General features: G+C 45.4%; 1 protein-coding gene across 2 annotated transcripts in view; it reads right to left on the reverse strand.

Annotated features, from left to right (window-relative positions):
* Positions 1-6,487: 6,487 nt before the first annotated feature.
* Positions 6,488-27,596, reverse strand: part of LOC137427086 (lysine-specific demethylase 3A) — a 134,594-nt gene continuing 113,485 nt past the window's right edge. For both annotated transcript variants that reach the window (XM_068116243.2, XM_068116242.2), the window contains 4 exons: positions 16,168-16,307; positions 14,983-15,159; positions 7,791-7,925; positions 6,488-7,442 (listed from right to left, as the gene is read on the reverse strand). In XM_068116243.2, coding sequence (XP_067972344.1) covers positions 7,326-7,442; positions 7,791-7,925; positions 14,983-15,159; positions 16,168-16,307 — 569 coding nt within the window. In that variant the 3' untranslated portion in view covers positions 6,488-7,325. The remainder of the gene's footprint in view (positions 7,443-7,790; positions 7,926-14,982; positions 15,160-16,167; positions 16,308-27,596) is intronic.

Consider the following 27,596-nt stretch of genomic DNA (forward strand, 5'->3'; position numbering starts at 1 on the left):
AGGATATTACAATTTCGTTGTCCCCCCCCCCCCCCCCCTCCCCCGTCCACCCACTGCATTCGGTAGAGTGGAACCTTGCCCGGCTGAACAGTTTACGTTTTGTATCCACTGACAGGCCGGATCCTGTACAACAACACACAACAGGCATTTTAAGGCCATTTTCCCTGCTAGAGCGGGGATAGCCTTGCGGTCCCCATGACAATCTTCTCCATTTTGCCCTATTTTCTGCATCTCTCCTTGTTAACCCCCTTGCCCGCATTTCTTCTTCCACCATCTTCAGCCAAGTCTTTCTCAGTCTTCCCCATCCTCTACTTCCTTCTACATTCATTTCCATCACTCTTCTCAACCAGTCACTTTCATCCTTCCTCAACACATGACCAAACCATCTCAACCTGTTCCTCTTCACAGCATCAATCACAGGCTCTATTCCCATCATCTTTCGCAATTCATCATTTGTCTTCCTCTCTCAACGATACTCTGCACATCCGTCGAACCATTCGCATTTCTACCCTTTCCAGCCTTCGTTGCTGCTCTACGTTCATTACCCATGTCTCATTCCCATAAATCATAACACTTCTCACACATGCAGCATACACCTTTCCCTTCAGCTTCAACGACACTCCCCTCCTCGTCAGCACGCCACTCATTTCCCGAAACTTCTTCCATGCACATCTTAACTTCTTCCATCTTAACTTCTTCTTCTTCTTCCATGCCGGTTCCTGTACCTTAACCAAAATCCAATCGGCTTGTTGTTGTCACTGAACCAACTCGTCCACAAAGTTTCGTCATAAATCGTCCATAACCTTTTGAAATATCATGTTATATTTATTTTAAAGCCTCATCTCTCAATGGTGAAGAATCACTTACAAATTAAAGAAAATTCTCGGATCTTCACCAAAATCTAAACATTTCATCCTTGTCACACACCCAACTTTCCACCAAATTTTGTCCAAATCCTTCCACAACCTTTGGAGATATCCTGTTTAATAGACAGACAGTCAGACAAACAGACAGCCCGGGGTGAAAAACATAACATCCGCCCACCTTTGGTGTCGGAGGTAAAATAAGTACAGAATATCAACAGGTAATATTGTTGCGGTTTTTAGAACCCTCCACTTTGTAAATAATAATCCCTTATAAATAATCCCCTGTAAATATCCCCTCTTCTAATGTTAGAAGAGAGCACCATAGATAGGCCACGAGCAAAACGTAGGATACCATAGGATCTTCTTCAGTTATTTCATTAGTATGTGTTTCAGGAAAGGCTCTGTTCCCAATAGTTTGAATCTACGTTGCATTAATGAAATAAGGATAGGCCCTACAGCTCCCTCAACATCAGTGCGATTGGTTTTCTAACCCGTGCGACGCCATTACGCATGCGGTCGTCTTGGAGAAGAAGGGGGAGGAGTCAGCCAAGCGACAGGAACAAGGCGTGGCTCTGTCAACGCCTCATCAAGGGGCGGGACCGGTGAGCCCTCGCGACCAACCAAGGCCGAGGCGAGCTCACCGGTGGGCGTTTCCAAAAGGCAGGCGGCTTGATACGCGGGCGGCCAATATAAGTGCCGCCGCGTACTACTAACAGGTCGAGCTAAAAAGGGGAGAGAAGGCATGCACAAGAGAGTTGTGGAGAAGGCCTTGGTTGTGTTCATGAACTTGTTGGAGGCGCGTGCCGTGAAAGAAGGGCTGGAGAGGGTTCACCAGCACGACCATCCAGCTATTACGGACGCGAAGGATCCCAGCTTTCCCCCGCTGTATATAATTGTCCGGTCGCGTTCAACGACACGCGGAACTGGTTGCCGGGTTTCGCCTCGAACCCGGAGCGCGAGGTTGGAGCCGGACCTCGATGCCTACCATCTGCCTGGACCCTTCTCTTCCTTCCCACCATCCCTGCCATTCCATCCTTTCGTGTAAGTGTTTGTTCTGTCCTGGGCGTGTTAATTAAGACTGTGTAAGCTTGCCCTGTGCCCTTTTATTTCCTCTTGTATATTCTTGCTTTTTTTTTTTTTTTTTTTTGTATACAGAGTCGAGCCTCGTGAAAGAGCTAACATTTATCAAACAAACAAATCAAACAAACAAGCAAACAAAGTATATAAAAAGGGGAGCGGTCGACAAGATGGGGAGAGAAGGGGAGGAAGCACACAAACACAACATTTGAGAGCAGGGACATCGGGAGATGTGTGCGAGGGAGAGGGCCTGGGGGGAGGCAGGATAGGTATAAAACGCAAGGACACCAAGGACTTCCAGGAAAGAAGTCGGCACCTCAAAAAAATGGATTTGGGGTGAAATTAGCGGGGGTAGAAAAGATCAACGTTTTGGATTGGGGAAGATAAGAGATGGTGGTGAACAGCCGTTTTAAAAACCTGGAGGGAGGAGTGGGATTGAAGAGAGTGAGGGAGTTTATGCAATTTGTGTTCTACAGTTCGCAATGATATTGTTGCAGATTCGGGGGTCGGCGGTCCCCTTATCAAGGGGGGGTTAATCCCCTTGTCTTTTAAGCTGGCTGTCCCCCAATCCTGGAAGCTATGACGCTCCTTCCGGTCGGAATTAGCTAGGGTGATTGGTCAATTAAGTCCCAAATACCTACTTACTAACCCGACCGTAAAGCAGGGAAATAACTCCCGCTCGAACCGCGGATAGGATGGTAAATGCCAAGCGGTTAGCGATCCGCGATCCGAGCCGTTAACAATAAAACTAAACCCGATCCTGAGCGGTTCCGAAATTGTGCCACAGGTACTCAATTGAAAGAAAGGACGGAGGCGATCGGATTAGGAAAACCAAGAAAGAACAAGGGAATTTATTTACAAACCCAAAAAAAGAAGAGGAAAGGGAAATAATGTACAAGAAGAAGCAAAAGGACACAGGGCAATCTTATCTATACGGTCTTAACTTATTACCCCGGACAAACAGACACACTCACACGGGATGGTAGTTGGTAGGGGAGGAAGGTCCAAGCAGATGTCCAGGCTCCTCGCCCGGTCCCGACTCGTGCCGTGGTGGTGATGGAAGCGGGCCATCAGCGTGCCGCGTCGTCGTGGACCACGAGCGGACGTTACATATATCGGGGAGACTAGGATGCGGCGTATGTAATACGTAGTTCGCGCCAACGCTCTCTCTCTCACTCAATGTCCGTATCACAAAGCTCTCTCTCGGCACAGTCCGTGCAATCAGCGCCTCTCCTCACAAGTCCGTATCATCGACGGTTCCCTGTGCAGTCCGTTACAAAAGGAGTTCCCCAGCGCAGTCCGTAATCACGATGGTCCCCTGCGCAGTCCGTCAAAGGGCTTCGCGCTTGCATAACGCGCTCCCAGATCAATGCGCGCTTCATCAAACCACGCCTGCCAGTGAGCTCACCTCAGCCCTGGTTGGTTGGCGAGGGCTCACCGGCTCCGCCCTTGATGGTGAGTTGACATGGCCACACCTCGTTCTTGTGTCCCGCCCCCTTTTTCCTCGGCCTGAGACCGCATGTTCAATGGCGTTTGGAGCGAGGCAGCGAACGCTGCTAACAAAAGGCGCGTAATAGAATTGGGAGGGACAAGCCCCGACTGTAGGGGCGCATACTGGCTTAGCTTGGAGAGAGAGCGGCTGCAAAACGAATGGAATGGGGCCTATCTTATTTGATTAATGCAACGCAGATTCAACTATTGGGAACACAGCCTTAACTAGACACGTAATAAGGAAATAACTGAAAGTCCTATGGTGTCCTACGTGTTGCTGTGGCCTAACTATAGGTGCGACCTTTAACCTTTTAAATGATGGAATATTTACAAGAATTGATTATTTATTTACAAACGTGTGGGTTCTAAAAACCGCAACAATATCATTAAATTTAAATAAAGGTTTAAAGAGGCTTAAAGGCGTATAAAAAAACCCACCGTTTAGAGGCCATTTTTCCCCGCAAAGCGGGGGTTGGCCTTTTCGGGGACCGTGGTAGTTGTTGTTTTTTGGTCCCCTTTTTGAAGCAATGTTTTACGGCCGGATGCCCTTCCTGACGCCAACCCTTTTTGCCGCCTTTAACGACAAGCAGGGAATTACCAGTGAACTGGTACTCAATTAGCCGACCTCGGAAGGATGACAGGCTGAGTCAACCCCCCTGGCATTAATTCGGCGATCGACCGAGATTCGAACCCAGGATCCTAGGATCCTAAGCCGGCACCCTAGCCGCTAGCCCAACACCAGGCTTAAAGGCGTATAAATAAATAAATTCCGGGTTTTGACTGCTGAGTTCCAGGCTGAGACAACGCAAACTGGTGAAACGGCGGTAAAACCCGGATTAATTCTGGGTTTACAGATATATTAATTCCAAGTGCTCTAAAAGTGAAGGTATAATGGTGAAGGAAGGAAGGTGATTTGTGTTCTCCAGTGTACAAGTATAAAATTAAATCTAAATAAAAGTTTAAAGGTGCATAAATATATTAAGTCCAGGTTTTACCACCCTTTCACCAGTGTCTGTAGTACACTAGTACATCATCCTTTCTAAGACATTACATCAGTTATCCATGCCTGTTGTTTGTGTCTTTTATAACATCCTTAAAAACTATATTTGGAATGATTTTTTTATTTTGACTGCCAGACAGACAGAGTTTAAATAATCTCACTCCTCTGCGTGTGGGTTGTTCGGGACGAATTCAGAGACAAAGGACGGTAAAACTAAAGAATTATCTTCCTATTCATGTTCCGATTCGTGTGCGTGGGGTAACAACCTTGCTATTCATCTCCTTATGATTGATCAATTTTAATGGGAGGAATGTGGAAAGTTACTCATTGGTCGTTGTATGTGGTTTGTCTGTAGATGCCTTCACCTGTGCCAGTAGGCACGAGATCCGACATGGCGACATATGCATGGTTTAAGTTCCTGAAGAATAAAGAGATAAACTGCATCGTTTTTTGAACGAAGGAGGGTGTTTAACATCATTAAATTAATTTCTGGCTGGCAGCACAGATTGGTAATGACTCCCGTAATGACGAAAATCCAATACTAACCTGGTGAGGATTTCAAATCGAGTCGTCACAGTGTGGACGGTGACCGAGATGACGGTACGAACGCCATCCGAGGGTCACACATGCAAATGTCGAAAGATCGAATCCACGGGCCTCGGAGAACCATCACATTAAAGACAGATCTTGCTGAAAAACTGCAGATGAGCATCGTCAATGTAGAAATAAAGACACGGTGGTTGAACATACGGTTAAAGTTTCGCATCAATCCGTTCATTGCTTTCCGTGTGCAGGAAGAGTGTCGGAGTGAACTCCATTCAATGTACAATGTGTGCTGAGTGGGTTCATCAAAAATGTAGTGGTCTGAGAGGGTCATTAACCAGTGTGGCAGCTACATTCAAGTGTAAGGTGTGCACAGAGGGAGCTGCAGATGGAGGAAATGTTGAGTTGGATCTTGGAGATGGCGTGAAGCTGGAAGGTGTGAAAACATTTTGCTACCTCAGAGACATGCTGAATGGAGAAGGTGGATCAGACTTGGCAACGGTTGCTGGAGTGAGATGTGCATGGAAGAAGTTTCGGGAACTGAGTGGCGTACTGACGAGGAGGGGAGTGTCGTTGAAGCTGAAGGGAAAGGTGTATGCTGCGCATGTGTAAGGAGTGTTATGATTTATGGGAGCGAGACATGGGTAATGAACGTAGAGCAGCAACGAAGGCTGGAAATGGTGGAAATGCGAAAGCCCGATGTGCCTGACTGTGCGACAAGGATCATCCATCCATCCATCCATCTACAATCTGGAGAGCTACAGGAGCTGAATAGCAGGAAAAGTTCGGCATAAGTTTGCCATTTCGGGTTTGCATATGTGTTGTTGTATTTGTTGTGTTTTCCAGCATATGTGTTGGAAAAGAAACAGACCGAGCAAGTCCAGTCGATTCATGGAATGACAGCTTTGTCAGCCACATATTGAACTATGTGAACCAACATCAAGCCAGCTGGCATATTGGCAATTTAAAAGTCTCCACAGATTGGGAAGAGTGAACAGGAGAGTCAATGCCTGCGCAGAAAGCCTCATATATGGAGTCATCGGAGTTTGTGAAGTGGGGAGGGGATACGGTAGCCCACACGAAGAAACAATACATTGATTACAGAGGGGAACACAAAGTCACTTGTACTCCATATGGTTGGGGGTGACCTGTGGGAAAGGGAGGAACGAACATACACGGCAACACCACAATCGGTGTGGGAATCGGGCCTGAACTGCTAGTGTGTATTCATTCATAGATGAAGGGCATTTGCAAAACCCCAACATTATTCCCTCAAATGGAAGCATTACCATTCCCCCTCAACCACACGTTACCATGCCCGCCCGTATTACATCACTTTTTATCAACTTTACCCTGCTTATGAGACCTCTCTTCCCCATTTCGATGACAACTTTCTTCTCCAACAGTATAGTCTGCCACCCTTGAAAAGGAAGAACGTTATTAAAACAGCAAACGTGCTTGCAAACATTTGGCTTGGCAATCGGATATCAACTCACACCAAAAACAGAAGCCTAACTCAATATCAAACTTTTTAATGACCAAATTCACACCAACGGCTTACCAAAAAAAAAAAAAAGTAATAAAGAATAAAAGAAACCTATTTTGTAAAAGCATTTTTTTTTTCCCATTACAGTTAATCTCACAAAATAAAATAGCGTCCTCAGCAAATGCAATGTGCAGAGACCGAACGGATGCGTTCACCGCACATCTTCCAAGCCTCGCCCTGCTCACCTTTAGTTAAATGATGTTCAACATTGTCGCTGAAAAAGCGGTTCGGCGCTTCCACAACGAACTATTTTGCAGAACGGCCACAGAGGGCTGACAATGGAGCTAAAAGCAGGTCTTAAAATTAATTAACGGCCAGATACCTCAAGAAATGCCCCTGAACTGGTTCATTCGTCAAATTTTACAAAAAGAAAATCAATACATTCCACGTTTGAAGAAACCAGGCATACAATTTACATCAAAACCACGTCGATCCTTCCACATCACAGGCTTTCGTCTTAACATGATTAACTTAATACGACACGAACGCTGGGTGGATGTCTTATCTTCGTGACAGCCACCCTCCGGCCACCTCCACCCTCTCCAAAAAGCAATCATAACCACTATAATAAAAGTATTGGACATTCTAAATGAGATTTATACATCCAGCTTTTGGACAGATGCTGTACCAACCAAACAATAAAACCTAGTCTCTCGGCATGATGGTGTACCCATTAAACGGTCTTGGGTTTCCACATGGCAACTCTGGAGAGCAGTCTTTGCTTCACGGACTCCAATCATGGCAGATTCCTTCGGCAGGCATCAACGTCCAGAACAGGTAATCCAGAGCTTGGTGTGGTCCTTCAAACGGCGAGCCGATCGCGACTTTCCAGGTTCGATGAAGAATCGCTTTCGGAGTTGTCACCCTCCTGGAGAGCTGTGATCGCATCCTTCACTGCGTGGTAGATTATATTCTTGATCTGCGTACAGTCATGTATAGATGGCAAAGCCAATCAATGGTGCAGGTTTTAAGCAAAATACACCACATGTCCGTTCCAGGAGATAATCATTTGAAAATGGTCGCATTTTTTTTTCTTTTTCGAAATCACAATTATATACTGATGTCATGTACAAAATAAGAGGCATTAGATGCCAAGTCAGGTGCAGTACTTAAGAAGGGAAGTGGAGCCAACTGTACTTCCTGCTTCAGTAATTGGAGAAATCCAAGTAAATGCCAAGTAATGTACATGAAAAATAATTTAAACTATAAAATATATAACACACATCGTTTCCCAATGGATGGAGATGGAGGGTGTACGATTGCCAACCTGCAGCTTGTCCTCGTGGTTGGTATGAGTGGCCGAGAGACGGCGAAACTCGTGCGTCAGGCGGAAACAGTTGGTGACGTGCTCCGGTGAGACAAAGTCCTCAGCCACCTTGATGCAGCTGTGCAAGTTGTGCACCTACAGGGAGTGCAGCAATCACAAGACAAAGCTCCGAATGATGTTGATCCTCGTCAGATTATTCATCTAAATGGCACCTTTCATACAATTACATTTAGTTAACGACAAAAACACCCTTAGGAAGAGCTGTGGCTGACTTGGGCATAAACCACATTCAAGGTACAAAATCAACTTGTGGTTAAATTTAAAAAAAAACGTTTTGGTTAAATTATACAACTTGGTCGAACTGTTTCTAATGCCGTCGGGCACACTTTATTAAAGTAGATCTGCGTGCATACTCACACAGACTGACACAGCCTGATCGCAAAACCCTCCGAACCCCTACGGGAACGAGCGAGGCTGGTAGAAATGTTGTAGTTAAAATAAGCAACTCTTAATATGTCTAAATCCACCTGGGCGTGTTACGTTAAATATCTGCGTGTGGACACACACTAACCGACACGGCAGCCATTACAACTGCCTGTCCCATCCCTTCGGAAATGCACGAGGCTGATGAGTGTGTGAACTTGGATCCACATTTACAGGATTCCTCCCAAGTTGTTGTTTTATTTGACAAAAAAAAACCATTGGCACCTCAAGAGAATGACTACGTGCTTCGAGTTTTCGTGTCAATTTGTTTACAGTGTGGAAGCTGCTCCCCCACCAGACAGCAACCATACTCAAATATAGGAAGCAGTGTAACTCATGTCAAGGAACTTCTTAAGAAGGAAGACCAGTTCCACGGTCCAGGCAAGAAAGTGCAATTTGTTCAGGGTACCGACAAGCTTCTCTTCACGAAGGACACCGTGGCATTTTTAACTTCAACAACTAATACCGTTAGATGGGATGGCATGTCTAATATCCATCTGAAGAACACTATTACTCGCCCTACCTGCACAACACCAGGATGGCATTTCATAGCTGGGAAAATTGACTGATTAGTTGTATCATTATTAGCATGTTTAAAGTATATGTGTTGTGAACCCCCATTTAGGCCTGCCAGTATCGTGTTTGTGGCTCATTTAGAGGTTCCTTGACATGGGTTACTAGAAGCCTTGTCCTACCCCTCCAACCCCTCGTATTTTTCATAGTTAAATGTGCTCGTTTCCCATTCATTTGTTTAAACCAGTCATTCCCCTTTTTCCTCGCAATAATTACCTCTTGAGCTGAATAGAGCACGTGTTATCTTCCATCAGGCCAATCAATAATCAGGCCAATCAATCATCACGCCAAATGTGTTTGAGCTCGGCAACTAATCTGCACCTTTGATGATGTTTGACAAGAGATGGTTTTGAACCGGTTTTTAGGTGAGAAAGATGAGCGGGGACCTCTATAAGACCGAAGAGTATATGCTATTTCTCTCAACTTCCCCACAGAATTTAACAGCAGGACTCCCCACTCGGGAATCGCCATGGGTTCTTTGGGCCACCCGAGTTAAAGGAGGAATCGGTTTCGGGATCCTCGCGACGCCAGCAGCAATTTTGCTCGAACTGGCTGGATAACCACTTCACAGCACGACGTTCTTTGGTAAATGGTTACCCACTCACTCCACCAAATCTAGGCAAAGGCACCTCACTGGTTTCAACCAAACATGAAGTTCCCCCCTTTTTTTTTTTTTTTTTTTTTTAAACTCCACAACCCTCCTCTCTTCTAACCATTCGTCCTCCTGTATGTCTAACTACCTCTTCAGTGTGTCTGTGTCGGTAAGGTAGGCAAGATCACAATCTTTGTAGTTAGTCTCGCCCGAAGGGGATGTGAAGCTATTGCAACACCAAACAAATATGTCTGTCTGTGTGTACGTGTCCACCCCTCTGAGTTAATACTCGGTGGAAGTATCTTAGACAGTAATTACAGCTGCGAGTCTGTTGGGGTAGATCTCTACCAACTTTGTACACCTTGATTGAGCAATATTTGCCCATTCTTCTGCACAAAACTGTTCAAAAGCTCAGTCAAGTTGTATGGGGAGTGTTGATGGACATCAAACTTCAAGTCATGTCACAGATTTTCAATTGGATTTTGATCGGGGCTCTGACTGGGCCACTCCAGTGTAGCTTTGGCTGTATGCTTCAGCTCGTCATGATGAAAGGTGAACTTCTGTCCCAATTTCAGCTTTCTTGCAGAGGGCAGCAGGTTTTCCGCTAGGATCTTTCTATATTTTGCTCCATCCATATTCCCTTCTATCCTGACAAGTGCCCCAGTCCCTGCTGATGAGAAGCATCCCCATAACATGATGCTGCCACCACCATGCTGCACAGTAGGGATGGTGTTCTTTGGGTGATGTGCTGTGTTGGGTTTGCACCAAACATAACGTTTTGCATTTAGGCTAAAAAGTTCCATCTTGGTTTCGTCAGACCATAAAACGTTTTGCCACATGGCTTCAGAATCACCAGTGTTTTTTGTTTTTTTTACATACCTCAAATGGGACTCAAGGTCGGCTTTTTTGAGTAATGGCTTCCTTCTTGGCACACTACCATACAGCCCAGACTTGTGGAGTGCTTGGGATATTGTTGTCACATGCACACAGTGACCAGTCTTTGCCATAAAGGCCTGTAGCTCTTTCAAAGTTGCCATTGGTCTCTTGGGAGCCTCTCTGATCAGTCTCCTCCTTGCTTGGTCATCCAGTTTGGTGGAATGGCCTGATCCAGGCAGGGGTTTTTTTTTTTTTTTTTTGTATACAGAGTCGAGGCTCGTGAAAGAGCGAACATTTATCAAACAAACAAATCAAACAAACAAGCAAACAAAGTATATGAAAAGGGGAGCGGTCGACAAGATGGGGAGAGAAGGGGAGGAAGCACACAAACACAACATTTGAGAGCAGGGACATCGGGCGATGTTTTTGGAGGGAGAGGGCCTGGGGGGAGGCAGGATAGGTATAAAATGCAAGGACACCAAGGACTTCCAGGAAAGAGGTCAAAAGTCACCTCAAAAAAGTGGATTTGGGGTGAAATTAGCAGGGGTAGAAAAGATCAAGGTTTTGGATTGGGGAAGATAAGAGATGGTGGTGAACAGCCGTTTTAAAGACCTGCAGGGAGGAGTGGGATTGAAGAGAGTGAGGGAGTTTGTTCCAGAGGCGGGAGAAAAGAGGAATGAAGGAGTGAAGGTGAGCAGAGAGTCTTGATTTTGGCAGTTTAACCATAAGAGGGTTGCAGGCAGATCTTGTGCGACCTGCAGGAATATTTGGGGGACAGAGCCCAGAGAGAGCTGGGGGAGCCAGGCCGGAGAGGAGTCGGTGGAAGACGGAAAGCCCACCAACCTGCCTGCGGTGATTAAGTGAAAGGCCCTCGGAGATAGCATCATCGCGGGAGATTCCAATGATTCTGAACGCTTTGGTTTCAACAGCGTGAAGACGAGCGAGGTGTGAGGCAGGAGCACCAGCCCAGAGGGGAGAGCAGTACTCCATTGAGCTGCGGATGAAAGCCTTGTATGTGGTGAGGAGCTCAGGTGTGCCAAGGAAGGACTTCGCACGACGGAGGATGCCCAGTCGGCGACTGGCTTTGGAGGCCAGCTTGGAAATGTGGTTTTCCCAGGAAAGATCATGGCAGATAGTGAGACCCAAAAGCTTGAGTGACAGAACTTCTTGGAGAGGATTATTCAGAAAGTAGATGGGAGGGTTGTCCAGTCGGTCTTTTCGGAGAGACATCGTAAGAGTGAGATTTGTCAGGATTGAAAGACATGTTCCACTTGTTTTCCCAGTCTGTGATTTTGTCCAGGTCTGCAGAGAGTGAGGAGGCTGCAGACTGCCGATCTGAGGGATGAGGAATGGAGCGGCAGAGAGTGGAGTCATCAGCAAAGAGATAGAGAGGATTTTCAAGAGCGTCAGAGAGATCATTGATGAAGACCAGAAAAAGCACAGGGCCCAGAACACTGCCTTGGGGAACTCCAGCCTGAACAGGAAGAGGAGATGAGAGAAACCCATTCAGGGCCACACGTTGACTATGACTAGAGAGGAAGTCCGCCAGCCATGTGTGGAGATTTCCATGGATACCAAAGGAGGAGAGTTTGGTGAGCAGAGCGGGGTGCCAGACCGTATCGAAGGCACGTGATATGTCGAGGGAGACAGCTCTTGGTGGTGCAATACGCCTTCCACTTCTTAATGATTGTCTTGACTGTGATCCAAGAGATATTCAAGGCCTTTGAAATCTTTTTTATTCCCATCCCCTAATCTGTGCCTTTACACAACTTTATCCTGGAAGTCTTTTGAAGGCTCCCTGGTGCTCATGGTTGAGTCTTTGCTGTGAAATGCACTACCCAGCAGAGGAAACCGACAGGAACAGCTAATTTTATTCTGAAATAATCACATTCACTACAATTTAACACAGGTGGAGGCCAATTAACTTGGTGTATGATTTTGAAGGTGATTGGTTGCACCTGAGCTAATTTACAAGGGATACTTACCTAACAAAGAAATTCTAGTTTTGTAAATTATGAATTAATTTTCTGAAATTTGTAGAATTTGTTTTTCACTTGTACATTGTGGGTTACGACGTGTAAATAAAGGCGGGGAAAAGTCTGATTTAATGCATTTTAATTCCAGGCTATAAGGCAACAAATTGTGAAAATTTTGAAAGGGGGTATAGACTTTCTTTGGGCACCGTATATATTTTCGCTTTAAAAATGTTTTTCTCTGTAATCGCATGTCCGATCAATGCAAAACTTTAAACATAAGAGGGACTCCCCATGGAGAATATTTTCTTGAGAACCGACATCAAGTCATGTGGCATGGCTGCCATATTGAATTAAAGGAAAAAAATTGGACATCTTTTTCTCCAAAACAGCTTACCAAAAAATAATTAAACTTGGCATGTCGTCAAGTCCGCATATAGGGTGGTAGGGTACCAAGAAGGAAGCCATTACTCAAAAAAGCCCACCTTGAGTCCCGTTTGAGGCATGTTAAAAAAAAAAAACTCCGGTGATTCTGAAGCCTTGTGGCAAAAAGTTTTGTGGTCTGACGAAACCAAGATGGAACTTTTTAGCCTAAATTCAAAACGTTATGTTTAGCGCAAACCCAAGACAGCACATCAACCAAAGAACACCATCCCTACTGTGAAGCATGGTGGTGGCAACATCATGTTATGGGGGGATGTTTCTCATCAGCAGGGACTGGGGCACTTGTCAGGATAGAAGGGAATATGGATGGAGCAAAATACAGAAAGTTCCTAGAGGAAAACCTGCTGCCCTCTGTAAGAAAGCTGAAATATAGGCATATAGGGTGATAATGATGACATCATCGGTGAAGTGGTATTCCAGCCATAATTGGTTTGAATCAAAATCTTTATCCAAAAAATGTGAAACTTCATATCTGATCTACAACCCAATGTGAGTGAAGAATTAAACTTAAGATGTCATCGATCACCAGGGTCTGGTGGCCATATTGGATTGAAAATAAAAACGTTAAAAAAAAATCTTCTCCAGAACCGCTTAATAGATTGATGTGAAACTTCATACCAGCCAGCCGTGGGGAATATAGTTTGAATTTTTTTTCATATTCACCTTCATTGACATACTTTAGCCTTAATGTGCACAAAAGTGGTCGATAAATATCCAAATAATAAATCAATAATGTTACAGATAATGGCAATGTATGTGACATAATAGGGTGCCTGGATGATACCAGTATATGGGCCATATTAACCGTGGGCCATAATAGCAATGTGCTCAGTTAGCGATGTGCTCAGCATGTTTGTTCAGAATGAGCACGTGAGGTGAGATTATGTATGTGCTCTACGAGTGCCATTGTCGTTAATACGCGTGATGAATTTTCCAATCGGCATGGATTCTTCATTTCTGTTATTACACTTGCCAGAGGAGAGGGGATTGCATTTGAGTCCGTTTGTCTGTCTTTCTGTCTGTTTGGAAGTTGCGAAAATCGAAGATTTCTCAAGTATATAGGTTGGTCTTGTGCGTTATTCTGTCTGTTTGTCTGTATGTCAGTCGCCTACAGGTCACAATTTTCAACCGATCTTTACGAAACTTCACCAAATGGTAGAGTTGGTCATAAGCAAGAAGCCTATTGCTTTTGGGGTCAAAAGGTCAATAGGTCAACAAAGGTCGCCAACTTGGTCAAATTTCTAAAATCCTCAATTTTCATCCAATTAACTTGAAATTTTAAGAGGATTTTCATACCAGGTCACTGAATTCAAACACCAATTATTTTTGAGGTCATCATACGCCAACTTATTTGAGGGATTCCACAAGCATCGTGCTATGCACGACATATTTTTTGTTTGTTTGTTTGTCCACACAGGATAAATATGATTTTCTCTGCAATCGTTGGTCCGATTGGCAGGAAATTTTCACCATAGGTGCGCCTCCTCTTGTAGATTTTTTTAAATTATGCTGACGTCATTGGTCACATGGTTCGGCCGCCATCTTGGAAAAAAAGAAAATATTTGCACGTCTACATCTCCAAAAGCACTGCATAGAAAAAATTGAGACATGGCTCATGTGACATCATAATATTCACTAAAATATTCTACTGGAGGAGGCGCTCCTATGGTGAAAATTTAAAGTCAATTGGACCAACGGTTGCCGAGAAAATGAATTTTAAAAATGCAGACACGTACGTACTTAAGTACCCGAATGCTTTACCCTGTCTTTCGCTTCGTGAGCGCAGGGTTACCACGAAAAACACGTCCTGGCAAGGGTCTGCAATCTCCTTGTTATTGCTGTTGTTTTGTGTGTTGCATGCCATGGTTTTATTTCCCCATTTAATTTTAAGTTCATATTTGACCTTTCCTTCCTGTCGTTGTTGGAATGGTCGCTTCTCCGTATACGAATAAATCGGCAGCAAACACATGCAACTTTTGTTCACGGTGTGTGCAATTAAATGCATCATTGTGCATATTCTCTGAAAGGCAGAGCTGTCTCCAATGAACAATATAGTGGGAAAGTGTACCATACGTTTTTTTCTGTTATAAGTTAACAACCATTGCGGGGGAGGTGATGCATCACATGCCAGCCAGCTATTAACGTGCACCTGTTTTCCAAATATTATCTGTACTCCCAATTCAATAAATCAAAGACAATGCATACTCTCTGGTGGCAGGTAAGGGTTGCGATGTCACCATCTCCAACAAACCTGGTGTGGCGCTCCAGCTGGGATAAAAACTGCATCTCCCAAGCATTGCACGATGGCCCAGCCAGTGACGCCATACTCCTCGCGAAGTCGCTGGCGAAGAAGTCCATGCAAATACCAAGCCTGGTCATGGATTGGGTCATGGTCCGGTGCAAAATCTTGTCCACTCTCTGCACATACCTGATAACAGGCAGGTACAGTCGAGTGACTCGAGGTGATGATTAATTGATGCAACTATAAAATTGAAATATACATGGGTGAAACTGCAGAACATTTGCAAAAAGGAAAGTAATGAGCGAAAGAACCTCTTACAAGTGAGGGGGGCATTCCTACGGCATTCTGGGGGAAAATTTTGAAAAATTGATAGTCAAAATATGCATTTTGGGGGTGATCCTTTTTTTTTTTTTTGATCCTGGCCTGGCCTGGCCTTTGATCCTGGCCTTTTTGATCCTGGCCAAAATGTAGCAAAAACTATGCAAATGAAAGTGATATTTTGGGTAGAATTTTTTTTCACATGAACATCCATTGTTGGATTATTTTCATATTATTATTTATAAGAATTAATTTTTTTAATTCGATTTTTGGTTATTATTCATTTTAAAAAATTTTTTACAAGATTATTTTTAGTTAGTTAGGATAGCATTTTATCATAAAATAAATGAATTTGAGACCCTGGTGGATTTAATGTGGTTGTCGTACAGCACAGGCATGATGGGCCTAATGGCCTCCCGCATCAACGCTCCTTGGTAACCAAGATTTATTGGTCTCAAATTGATGTGGTCACAAACTTCACAGCAACCAACAGACATTATCAGTTTTGTATTTGTGTGTAGCCGAATCGCATCTTTACTTCATGCAATGTAAAGACGGCAGTTCAGTATTTTCCGTGAAGTTCATAGAAGGGAACAGCGATGGACTCCGGATGAAATGAGGAAAGAAACGAATCAGCATATCGGAACAGCACCTCAATTCCCTATAATCGCAGCAGGTTTTTCTGATGACGAAAATACGGAAACCTCCGTATGCGTCGTTACAAAAACATGGATTTCCATAATCATACGGAAGGGTTTCACCCCTGGGATGTCTCTCCATGACATCGCCTCAAACTTTTTCATCAAAGAAAACAAAATAAAATAATAGTCAACTTTTAGCACATGTAGTCTGTCACAGTGTATACAATTGCATCACCTTGCGAAGCAACATGCGGATCTTTTCAGCATCACGTGCAGAATAGATGTGCCACAGAGCACCAGGCACATCTCCGTCCTCCTGCACGCGCCGTATCGTCGCCTCATCGATCTCAGAATCCACCATGTCCATCATTACCTCTGCAAAAGACAGTTAGACAGGTCTAACTGGAATGACACCATGAAAGCAATAGCAATTACACCAAAAATGAATATACGAGGACAACATGTGCTTTCATTCATCCTGTAATTATGAATAATAGTGTTAATAAAATTAAAATAAAAAGTTTTAAAGGATTCAAGTCTTTGGGTTTGGACATGTTTCGACATATTTGACATCTCTCATAACCAATGGATGGGTGAATACCAGCGGGCACCTCTGCACTCTGGGCAGGAGTATCCTTCTTGGCCCACCTTTGGTGGGAAATGTGCTGCGGCACATTCTTGGAAGTGCACTTTATAAATTTTTGAAAGACATTTTATTCATCACAACACATCATACTCCATATCACAACATAAAGGAAGACGATTTGTAATACTGAATACCAAAGATGGCACTATTTACACCACAAGTCAATTTTGGAGTTTCTGTGATATGGTCCCTCGAGCGACGGGGCTTGCTTCGATCTCTCCACGGCATCAACGTTTGAGTGTTTTCCCGTTCGTTTCTTTGTCAAATTTCCGCTGCGTATTTTGTTGTGTATGTGTTATTGTGTGTTTCTATTTGGTTTTGGTTTTGTAGTTGTTGCAAATCTGTGTGTAATTAGTCGTTTCTTTGTTCGCGCCTCGTGCGGCCTGGTGTCTCGTGCGGCCTCCTCGTCTCGACTTGTGCCCCACCCCCTATATCTCATTTGTTCTTTCACCTCTGCTCCTGCTTTCTCAAATCCACGTTCTCACTTAGACTTTTCCCAGATTGTTTTTCATGGTTTTGTTTAAATATTTATTTAAATATGTTTAAACCGCAGCCGTGATGCCCCCCCACCCCCCAGAATTTCCATGTTTTAAACGTTTCCCAGTGTGTACCCTGGATAAGAATAGGTACGCCGTATCCCTGCGTGTCGTAAGAGGCGACTAAGAGGGTTGGCGTCAGGAAGGGCATCCGGCCATAAAAACATTGCCTCAAAAAGAGAACCATGACAATTACAACTACATGTGGGCAGGGTACAGCCCGAAGTGGAGATCGGTTTCTGAGGTTTGGGACATGGAATGTAGGGACAATGACAGGGAGATCAGGAGAAGTGGTGGAAGTATTGGTCAGAAGAAGAGTGGACATATGTTGTGTGCAAGAGACGAGATGGAAGGGAAGTGGTGTGAGAATGGTGAAGGGTAGGCAGGGACAGAAATACAAGTTTGTGTGGCAAGGGTGCCCGGAGGGTGTGAATGGTGTTGGTGTCCTGTTTTCTGAGGAGTTTGCAGACAGTGTGGTGAGTGTGACTAGAGTGAGTGATAGGTTGATGATGGTGAAAATGATGATTGGAAAGCTCTTGTTGAACGTCATCTCGGGATATGCTCCCCAGGTTGGTCGAAGCGATGAAGAGAAGGACAAGTTCTGGTGTGCGATAGAGAAGCTGATGGAAAACGTGAAAGATGAGGAAGTTGTTGTGGTAGGAGGAGACCTAAAGGGGCATGTGGGAAGGAGTATGGATGGTTTTGACGGAGTTCATGGGGTTTACGGATATGGTGTGAGAAATGGAGAAGGTAAAAGGATTTTGGAGTTTGCTGATGGAGCTGATTTGTTGATTTGTAACACTCAGTTCCAGAAAGAGGATAATAAGCTTGTTACATACACGTCAGGTGGGTCGACGACAACCGTTGACGACCTGATGGTGCGTAGGCGAGATAGGGGGCACCTCCGGGACGCAAAGGTGATCCCGGGGGAGGAGGCTGTTTCACAGCACCACTTGGTTGTCTGCGACGTAAGGGTGAAAGGTGCGAGGAGAGCTCGGCGGGTGAAGTACCAACCGAGAATGAAGGCGTGGAGGTTGAAAGAGGTGACAGTAAAGGAGGCATTAAAAGAGAGGCTGAGTAGGGTCGAGGATGATGTGGTTGAGCTTGAAAGTGGTTGGATGTCAATGAAAGCTAGTCTGTTGGGAGCCGTTGGTGAGGTATGTGGATGGACAAAAGGACCACCGAGGCACTCGGAAACATGGTGGTGGGATGATGAAGTTGGAAAGAGGATTGACGAGAAGAGGAAGAAGTTCAAGGAGTGGCAGAAGGCGAAGGGTACGGGAGCAGAAACAGCAGAGCATGAAAGTTATAAGGCAGCCAGGAAGGCTGCAAAGAAAGAGGTAGCAAAGGCGCAGGAGGCATGTAGGAAAATGTTCGGAGAACGCTTGGATTCGGAAGAGGGTCAGAAAGCAGTATTCAGGATTGCAAAACAGATAGCGAAAGAGAGGTGTGATGTGATGGGGGTGAGTTGCTTGAAGGATGAAGTGGGACAAATCGTTGTCGACCCAGATGGAATTAAAGGAAGATGGAAAAGATATATGGAAATGCTGTTGAATACAGAGAATGAATGGGATGGCAACATAGAGAGTAACCCAGTTTTAGGACCGGCAGAGAAGATAACTGAGAAGGAAGTTGAGGAAGCGATAAAAGCAATGAAGAGTAGAAAAGCGGGAGGGCCGACGGGAGTTTTGGGAGATATGTTGAAGGCAGCAGGAAGTTGGGGTGTGAAGAGAATGACAGAGATCTGTAATCTGGTGGTGAAAGAAGGCCGCATTCCAGTGGTTTGGGAACTCAGTACCCTCGTCCCTCTATACAAGGGGAAAGGTGACCCTCTGGAGTGTGGCTCGTACCGAGCGATAAAGTTATTGGAGCATGGAATGAAGGAATTGGAAAGGGTGTTGGAGAGGAGGATAAGGAAGAAAGTGAAGATCGACGAAATGCAGTTTGGAATCATGCCAGGCAGAGGAACGACAGACGTGCTTTTCATTGTGAGGCAGTTGCAGGAGAAGTACATGGAGAAGAGGAAGAAGTTGTTTCTTGGGTTTGTTGATCTGGAGAAAGCATTCGATGGGGTTCCACGCAAAGTATTGACATGGGCATTGAGGAAGTTAGGAGTGGAGGAATGGTTGATCAGAGTAGTGATGCCAATGTACAAAAGAGTGCGCACAGCTGTAAGGACGAAGGACGGGAACAGTGGTGAGTATGAGGTGAAGGTGGGAGTGCATCAGGGGTCGGCACTAAGTCCACTACTATTTGTAGCTGTGATGGAGGTGCTGGCTCAGAACGTAAAGGAGGGTTTACCGTGGGAGTTGTTGTATGCAGATGATCTGGTGTTGATTGCGGAAAGTATGGATGGACTGAAGGAAAAGATGAACACGTGGAAGGAATGTATGGAGACAAAAGGTCTGAAGGTGAATATCGGAAAGACGAAGGTGATGGCAAGTGGTAAAGCATGTGGTGAGGTGGAAAGAACTGGGAAGTGGCCCTGTGCTGTGTGTAGGAAGGGTGTCGGAGTGAACTCTATTCAGTGTACAATGTGCGCTGAGTGGGTTCATCAAAAATGTAGTGGTCTGAGAGGGTCATTAACCAGTGTGGCAGCTACATTCAAATGTAAGGTGTGCACAGAGGGAGCTGCAGATGGAGGAAATGTTGAGTTGGATCTTGGAGACGGCGTGAAGCTGGAAGGTGTGAAAACATTTTGCTACCTCGGAGACATGCTGAATGGAGAAGGTGGATCAGACTCGGCAACGGTTGCTCGAGTGAGATGTGCATGGAAGAAGTTTCGGGAATTGAGTGACGTGCTGATGATGAGGGGAGTGTCGTTGAAGCTGAAGGGAAAGGTGTATGCTGTATGTGTGAGAAGTGTTATGATTTATGGGAGCGAGACATGGGTAATGAACGTAGAGCAGCAACGAAGGTTGGAAAGGGTGGAAATGCGAATGGTTCGACGGATGTGCGGAGTATCGTTGAGAGAGAGGAAGACAAATGATGAATTGCGAAAGATGATGGGAATAGAGCCTGTGATTGATGCTGTGAAGAGGAACAGGTTGAGATGGTTTGGTCATGTGTTGAGGAAGGATGAAAGTGACTGGTTGAGAAGAGTGATGGAAATGAATGTAGAAGGAAGTAGAAGACGGGGAAGACCGAGAAAGACTTGGCTAAAGATGGTGGAAGAAGAAATGCGGGCAAGGGGGTTGGGTTAACAAGGAGAGATGCAGAAAATAGGGCAAAATGGAGAAGATTGTCATGGGGACCGCAAGGCTAACCCCCGCTCTAGCAGGGAAAATGGCCTTTAAAATGCATGTTGTTGTTGTTGTGATATTCACCTTTGCTCCATTATAGTAAGATTGCCCTTGTCCTTATACAGTGTTGAAGAGTGTTGATATAGCAAGGATGGTACAAGCACTGCAGCCTACTGCAAAGCTTAATCACAACAAAAAACATAAAAAACTAGAGCAATACGACTGCGTTGCCAATATGCCTCTGTGTAGTCTCTGCACGTGACAATGGGTAGATGCCCTCATTCACCGTCCTAAAAATAAAGTATTTTGCTCTAGTTTTCTAGCAAACAAGTTTGATTTAAATCCCTTCAGCTGTTCTCAAGTATCACATTTTTAACAGACATGACAGATTTCACATCGATCGGTGACGCGGTTTCGGAGAAGGTTTTTTATTTATTTTTAATATCGGCTTTTAAGCTAATATAGCTGCCAAACCACGTGACATATGACATCTAAAATGTAGACCCTGCTGCATATGTATGGTTAGGGGATCACATTTGTGATGTTTCGTATTGATCGAATAAAGTTTGTTTTTCGATGCAAGATGGCTGCCAAAACCACGTGACCTACGACGTCATAATTTTCAAACGATATGCAGCAATGGTGTTTGATGACATTTGTAAAGTTTTGCATCGATAGGGTAGGCGGTTTCTGATATAATAATTTAATATTTTCCTTCAATACCCTTCAATGGCTAACCCCCGCTCTTGCAGAGAAAATGGCCTTTAAAATGCCTGTTGTCTTCAATACAATATGGCTGCTACACCTGTGACCGATGACGTTTTTGTGATCAGATTTTAATCGCCATGCCTCATCGATGACATGTAATGTTTTGAGTCGATCGCTTTGGTGGTTTGGGAGAAGATGTTTTTTTTAAGGTTTGTGAGGAGACCTGAGAGAGGTCTGAAGAGATTGGAGTTTGGAAAGAGGGTGGAAAGCTTTAAGGAGGTCGTCCTGCCTGCCTGCCTTGGCCCTGGTGCTGCTCTCGTCTTCCTCCATTGCCTGTTCATCGTCCTGCTCATCTCATCACCCTGTCCATCTCTTGGCCTGCTCTGCACCCATGCACCCATCTCCCCTTCCTCCACCCCCCCCCCTCCACCCTTCCTACCACCCTACCTCCTCGCTGCCAGCAGAGATAAGTCACTCGGTGTTTTCCCTCACCCTGTCTGTGCTTGTGACTGAAGAAAGGCGCCTTGGTTTTTATAGGATTTAATTTACCTCATTGTTTACCTTTGTATTTAGTTATCATTGAATTTATAGCCTGGTGTTGGCTTAGCGGTGAGGATGCCGGCTGGGGATCCCAGGATCCTGGGTTCGAATCCCAGTCAATCGCTGAATTAACGCCAAGGGGGTTGACTCAGCCCGTCATCCTTCCGAGCGATAAAGTCGGCAAATTGAGTTCCAGCTTGCTGGTAATTCCCTGTGTGTCGCAAGAGGCGACGAACAGGGTCGGCGGCAGGAAGGACATCCGGCCATAAAACATTGCTTCAAAAAGGGGACCATGGTGGTCAACCCCTGCCCTGCGGGGAAAAATGGCCTCTAGAGGTGGTTCAAAATAGTTATCATTGAATTCATTTTCTCATGCTTTTGTTGTTCGGGAATAATCCTGTTTGGTTTTATAAAAGCTATAAGGTCCTCATGATTTCCCTCAGCCTGCGGTCACGAGCATGTACCGCCATAACTTGAATAGAGCCTCAAAGGGAGTTATAAAGCCTGTTCAATCAATATGTTTAGGGGCTGTGTTAACCGACTTCAGGTTAACACACTTCAGGAAAATTGACTTCAGGCATGGACAGCGAGTTCGTGAATGACTTGGACAAAAACGTACCCAGTCTGAATGTTGCTATATCCAGTCAATGGCGAAACTGCAAATGGGGAATCCACGAACGTCACGGATGGAAACCCTGACGTCATTTACTCATTCTGCTTTAAAATCAATATCTATATTTTCATTCCAAACAGCATCATTCATCATTCCAATCACAAATGAACACTACAGTGTTAATATATCAAAATATAATGTTAAATTACGATTGTATCGAGGTATTATCGAACCAGCGAACCATTACTATCTGTTCACTTCCGGATTCGTGAGCAAGATCCGTGTCGATTGCATTTCAAAATCAAAATTGTATTGAGGAATTTCTGAAACCTCCTACCTACCTTACGACACCCCGCTGGGACCCAAAATGTTCCACAGAAGGTTATTATATTTCCTTTTAATAAAATATGTAACTGTAATGGTTACTAAACACTGCCCCCTGTCATCTGACCAGATCCTCAGCTCTGATTGGTGTACATTTGTGGGGACGAACATACATACATAATACATACATACATACAAACATACATACATACATACATACATACATACATACATACATACATACAGTGCATTCAGAAAGTATTCAGACCCCTTCACTTTTTTCATATTTTGTTATGTTGCAGCCTTATGCTGAAATCGTTTAAATTCATTTTTTCCCTCATCAATCTACACCCAATACCCAATAATGACAAAGAGAAAACAGGATTTTACAAAGTTTTGCAAATTTATTAAAAAGAAAAAACTGAAATATCACATTTACATAAGTATTCAGACCCATTCAGACCCAAATTCAAAACCCGAAATTCGTGCTATGACACTTGAAGTTTAGCTCAGGTGCCTCCCATTTCTCTTGATCATCTTTGAGATGTTTTCACACCTTGATTGGAGTCCACCTGTGGTAAATTTTTGTTTATGAATGTTTTCTTGCAATATGTTGATGCCATGTTAGTGTAGTGCGAGCCTGTAATTCTTACTTTTTTCTCTTAATTTGCACCGGAAAGGGAGGAGACTTCCGGCTTCTTGAGTTCTTGCTGATGGCTCGTGTGAGCGAGTTGATTGCCGCCATCTTTGCCTTGTTTTATTAAATGTTGTGCCGAAAGGGAGTTTAGTGTCTCGTCCTGTCCGAACCATTTGATCACGGCCCCTTTCCTGGATCCACTGTTCTCTATTATCCTCCATACGAGCGAGCCTTTAACGTAGGATTCCCGAGCCTACTTTTCATGGTCCTTCGAGCCGGATAACGAACAGCTGGACAAGGAAATCATGGACGAGAATATCGCCGCTACCCTGACTGCTGATTGTACTCAAACAGCAGACAACACCAGCGACATTATCCCGGTTAGTCCTTTAACCACTCATGGCACGAATCCATTTGTCTCTGTTTCGGTGGCCGCCGTCAGCCCCGTGCCTGTATTAGCCACCGAATTACCGGGTCCGGCCATCATCAGCACTGGCAATGAATTAACGGTGTCTTCCCGACCCGAAAGGAATATACGTATCCCTGAACGTTTGAAAGACTATGTTTTTAACTACGTACCTTCAAACACGAGTGGTTCTTCCCTTAATCAGGAGTGTGGGCCGAGTTCTTCTTACCGACGACATTCGTCAGGAAGCCACCGACCAAAGACTGCCTCACTATGCAGTGCACATAGCTCACGACGCAGCCATTGTTCCAGCGACAGCCGAACATCCATTACATCCCAACTCGGTGGTATACAATCGGCTATTCTAATGGAAAAACGAAAACAGTATGAACTGGAGGAACTAACATGTCAAGTTGGGGAGGATGAGAGAGCTGAGAAACGTGGACAGCAGCTGCAGGATGAAGTCCTTCAGGCTCAGGAGATGGAGCGCCACTGCGCCAGGCTCAGGAGATGGAGCGCCAGGCTCTGAGGGAACGCGAGGCCTTGTCCATCCAGCTAACAAGACAGAGACGTCTGAGGAAGGCCGAACAGGAACTGGAGGAAGCACGGTTGATAGTGTCGTTCTTGGATGCAGGAGATGAAGCGCCTACCTCTCCAACCGGGCGTCCAACCGTTACCGCCCAGCATACGATTCTGCACGGTGGTGGAGCGTCATGTACTCCCTCAGTTCAACCAAACAAACCATTGCCAACGCAGCTGCCGCTGCTGCGGCCAGAGCCGGAAATTTCCATCACTGCCGACCTACAATCCACATCCACTCCTCGATTAATCATTAATGACAATCCATCACCGAAAGAGAAGGTGAAGCAAACTCATCCAACTGCATATTCATCCGCCACCACAGCTCCATTCCAAGTTTAAAATTTTCATCCTAACATGTTACCATGTCATCATGCACCCTATCTACCACCCTCGACTTCACCACATGGGCATCCAGTTCACCCATCTGAGACGCCTGCAACACCCAACCTCATGGACCTACTAATAGCTTCATCCTATGGCGTACCAAAACCGAGTCTGCCTTATTTCCAGAGTGGCAGAGAAAGTGACTTTGCCCTTCTCAAGCTTGCATTGGATAGCCTGATAAGTAATCACACCTACGTGTCAGAGGAGTACAAATATCAAGTACTCTTAACCCACCTTAAGCTACCAAGTGCATACAAACTTTCTCAGGCCTACATGCATGATCCGAAGCCATACACGGTGGCCTTACGGGCCCTGCAGGACAAGTATGGGCAGCCAAGGCAAATCGTGCAGAGCGAAATTGGTGCCATCATGAACATGGCACCAGTGAGGACTGGAGATACAGAGGCCTTTGAAGAATTTGCTCTCGCAGTGCACTCCCTTGTGGGTATGTTACAATCCCTCGAGGGTGAGCATGGATTTGAACTACGATGTGGCTCACATGTAGACAGGCTAATTAGCAAACTGCCACCGAGCTATCGTGATGGATTCATTGAGCACTGCATTAACCAAGGACCTTTAAATGCAGATTCTAATCAGACCTACACGTTGCACCATCTGGCAGCTTGGCTGCAGGCAAAGGCCCGAGCTAAACGTATAGCGAACCAAGCTGCTGTCCTCTACAAATGCGAGGGCCAGGGATTAGAGAGAAAGGAACAACATTCTTCATCTTTCAAGAAGAAAGAATCACAGGCCTCGGTGTTTCACAACTCTGAGTCACCAATAGCTGGCTCAAGGCCACAGCCATTGCGTAATGTTTCTTCAACAACCAAGACCAAGCCTTATTGTCCTCATTGTGACACCAGTGATCATTACCTCGGTTCCTGTGCGGAATTCAAGAAGCTTTCCACAGACCATATTATTAAGTGGATAAGGGAACATGACCGTTGCTGGAGGTGCGGTCGGTCACACCCAGCTGATCGCTGTACACTTAGGAAGCCATGCATTGCTTGCAACGAGTTGCACCTAACCATCCTACATGATGCAGCGCAGAGATCCAGCGATACCGTCCTAATGACAGACTCCGCACCATCTGCAGTGTACCTTGACAAGCCTTCCCGTCCCACATGATGTCCTGTTAAAGGTCGTAAAGGTGCTTCTTCATGGCCCACAAGGGTCCATAGAGACCTATGCTATTCTAGACGATGGTTCAGAAAGGACTATGCTTTTGAATTCAATAACGGAGTGGCTGAACCTGGTGGGTAAACCTGAAGCATCACTGCTCAAGACAGTGCGAGAATATACGTTGCAGTGTACCGGGGCTTCTGTCAAGCTTCAGATATCATCGGTCGAGAACCCGAACCAGAGGTATGGGATAGATGCAGCATTCACTGCCACAATGCTGCGCTTATCTGAGTATTCGAACCCAGTGGCCGATCTTCAGAAACGGCACCCCCACCTAGCTGGGATACCACTCCCTTTGATTAACAAGGCTCAACCAACAATATTGATCAGGTCAGACTATCCGCACCTCATCTTACAAAAGCAACCTGTGCGATTTGGCCCCAAGGGTGCTCCAGTAGCAGTTTGTACCAACCTGGGCTGGTCACTACAAGGACCGGTCAGCGTACTAGAGCAAAGTGATGTGACTGAGCTCCGGAAGTCAACCTTCTGTGGAACAATGTCGGTGGACATACAGGCCTTACCTGACCCTTCACAGTCCAAGACTTGGCACGCTCTGGTTGTGGCTGCACAGCAGTGTCCCAACGGGGTGGCCTACGATCAAGACTATCTTACCTTAAAAGCTCACCAGCATGGGGAGATAGAGAATCTTCTGCTTCAACGCTCACAGCACAATAGTTTTCCGGACGAAGTCCAGATACTTGTCACGGGTATGGATTTGCCCATCAGAGGTCGACTGGCATCTCTCTCACCTGAATATGACCGTACACTTGGTCTCATCAGAGTAGGAGGAAGACTACGCCATGCGGATGTCCTTACACAAGATGCTGCACATCCTATTGTTTTAGATCCTCCTCACCCAGTAACCAAGCTCCTCATTCAAGAATGTGATGACCAACTGCTTCACTGTGGTCCGGAGAGAATTCTCGCTGAAGTACGTCGCAAGTACGGGATTCCGCATGGTCGAGAGGCTATTCGTCAACACCAACATCAATGCCACGAGTGCCGAAGATGGCGTGCCAATCCAGAGGTGCCAAGGATGGCTGATCTACCCTCTGCTCGGTTACGACTATACAAGCCTGCCTTCTACTCCACTGGAGTGGACTGCTTCGGTCCTTTCACCATAAAAATTGGAAGACGAACGGAGAAGCGCTGGGGTATAATCTTCAAGTGCCTCACTACCCGCAGCGTACATCTGGGCCTCCTGGAGGGCCTTGATGCTGATTTTTTTTTTGTTGTTGTTGTATACTGAATCGAGGCTCGTGAAAGAGCTGACATTTACTTCACAAACAAATCAACCAGACAAACAAAATATATAAAAAGAGGGAGTGGAAGACAAGAGAAGGGGAAGCACACAAACACTTGAGGGCACACAACATTTAAGAGCAGGGAGATGTGTGGGAGGGAGAGGGCTTGGGGGTGAGGGGGGTGGCAGAAGTATCAAACACAAGGACACCAAGGACTTCCAGGACAGAAGTTGGTATTTCAAAAAAGTGGAATTGGGGTGAAATTAGCGGGGATAGAAAAGATCAATGTTTTGGATGGGGGAAGATAAGAGATGGTGGTGAACAGCTGTTTTAAAGACCTGGAGGGTGGAGTGGGATTGAAGAGAGTGAGGGAGCTTGTTCCAGAGGCAGGAGAAAAGAGGAATGAAGGAGTGAAGGTGAGCAGAGAGTCTTGATTTTGGCAGTTTAACCATAAGAGGGTTGCAGGCAGAGCTTGTGCGACCTGTAGGAATATTTGGGGGACAGAGCCCAGAGAGAGCTGAGGGGGCAAGGCCAGAGAGGAGTCGGTAGAAGACGGAAAGACCACCAACCTGCCTGCGGTGAGTGAGTGAGAGGCCCTTGGAGTTAGCTTCATCGCGGGA

The sequence above is a fragment of the Myxine glutinosa genome, chromosome 5, assembly GCF_964187855.1.
Source record: "Myxine glutinosa chromosome 5, kmMyxGlut1.1, whole genome shotgun sequence".
NCBI classification, from domain to species: domain Eukaryota; kingdom Metazoa; phylum Chordata; class Myxini; order Myxiniformes; family Myxinidae; genus Myxine; species Myxine glutinosa.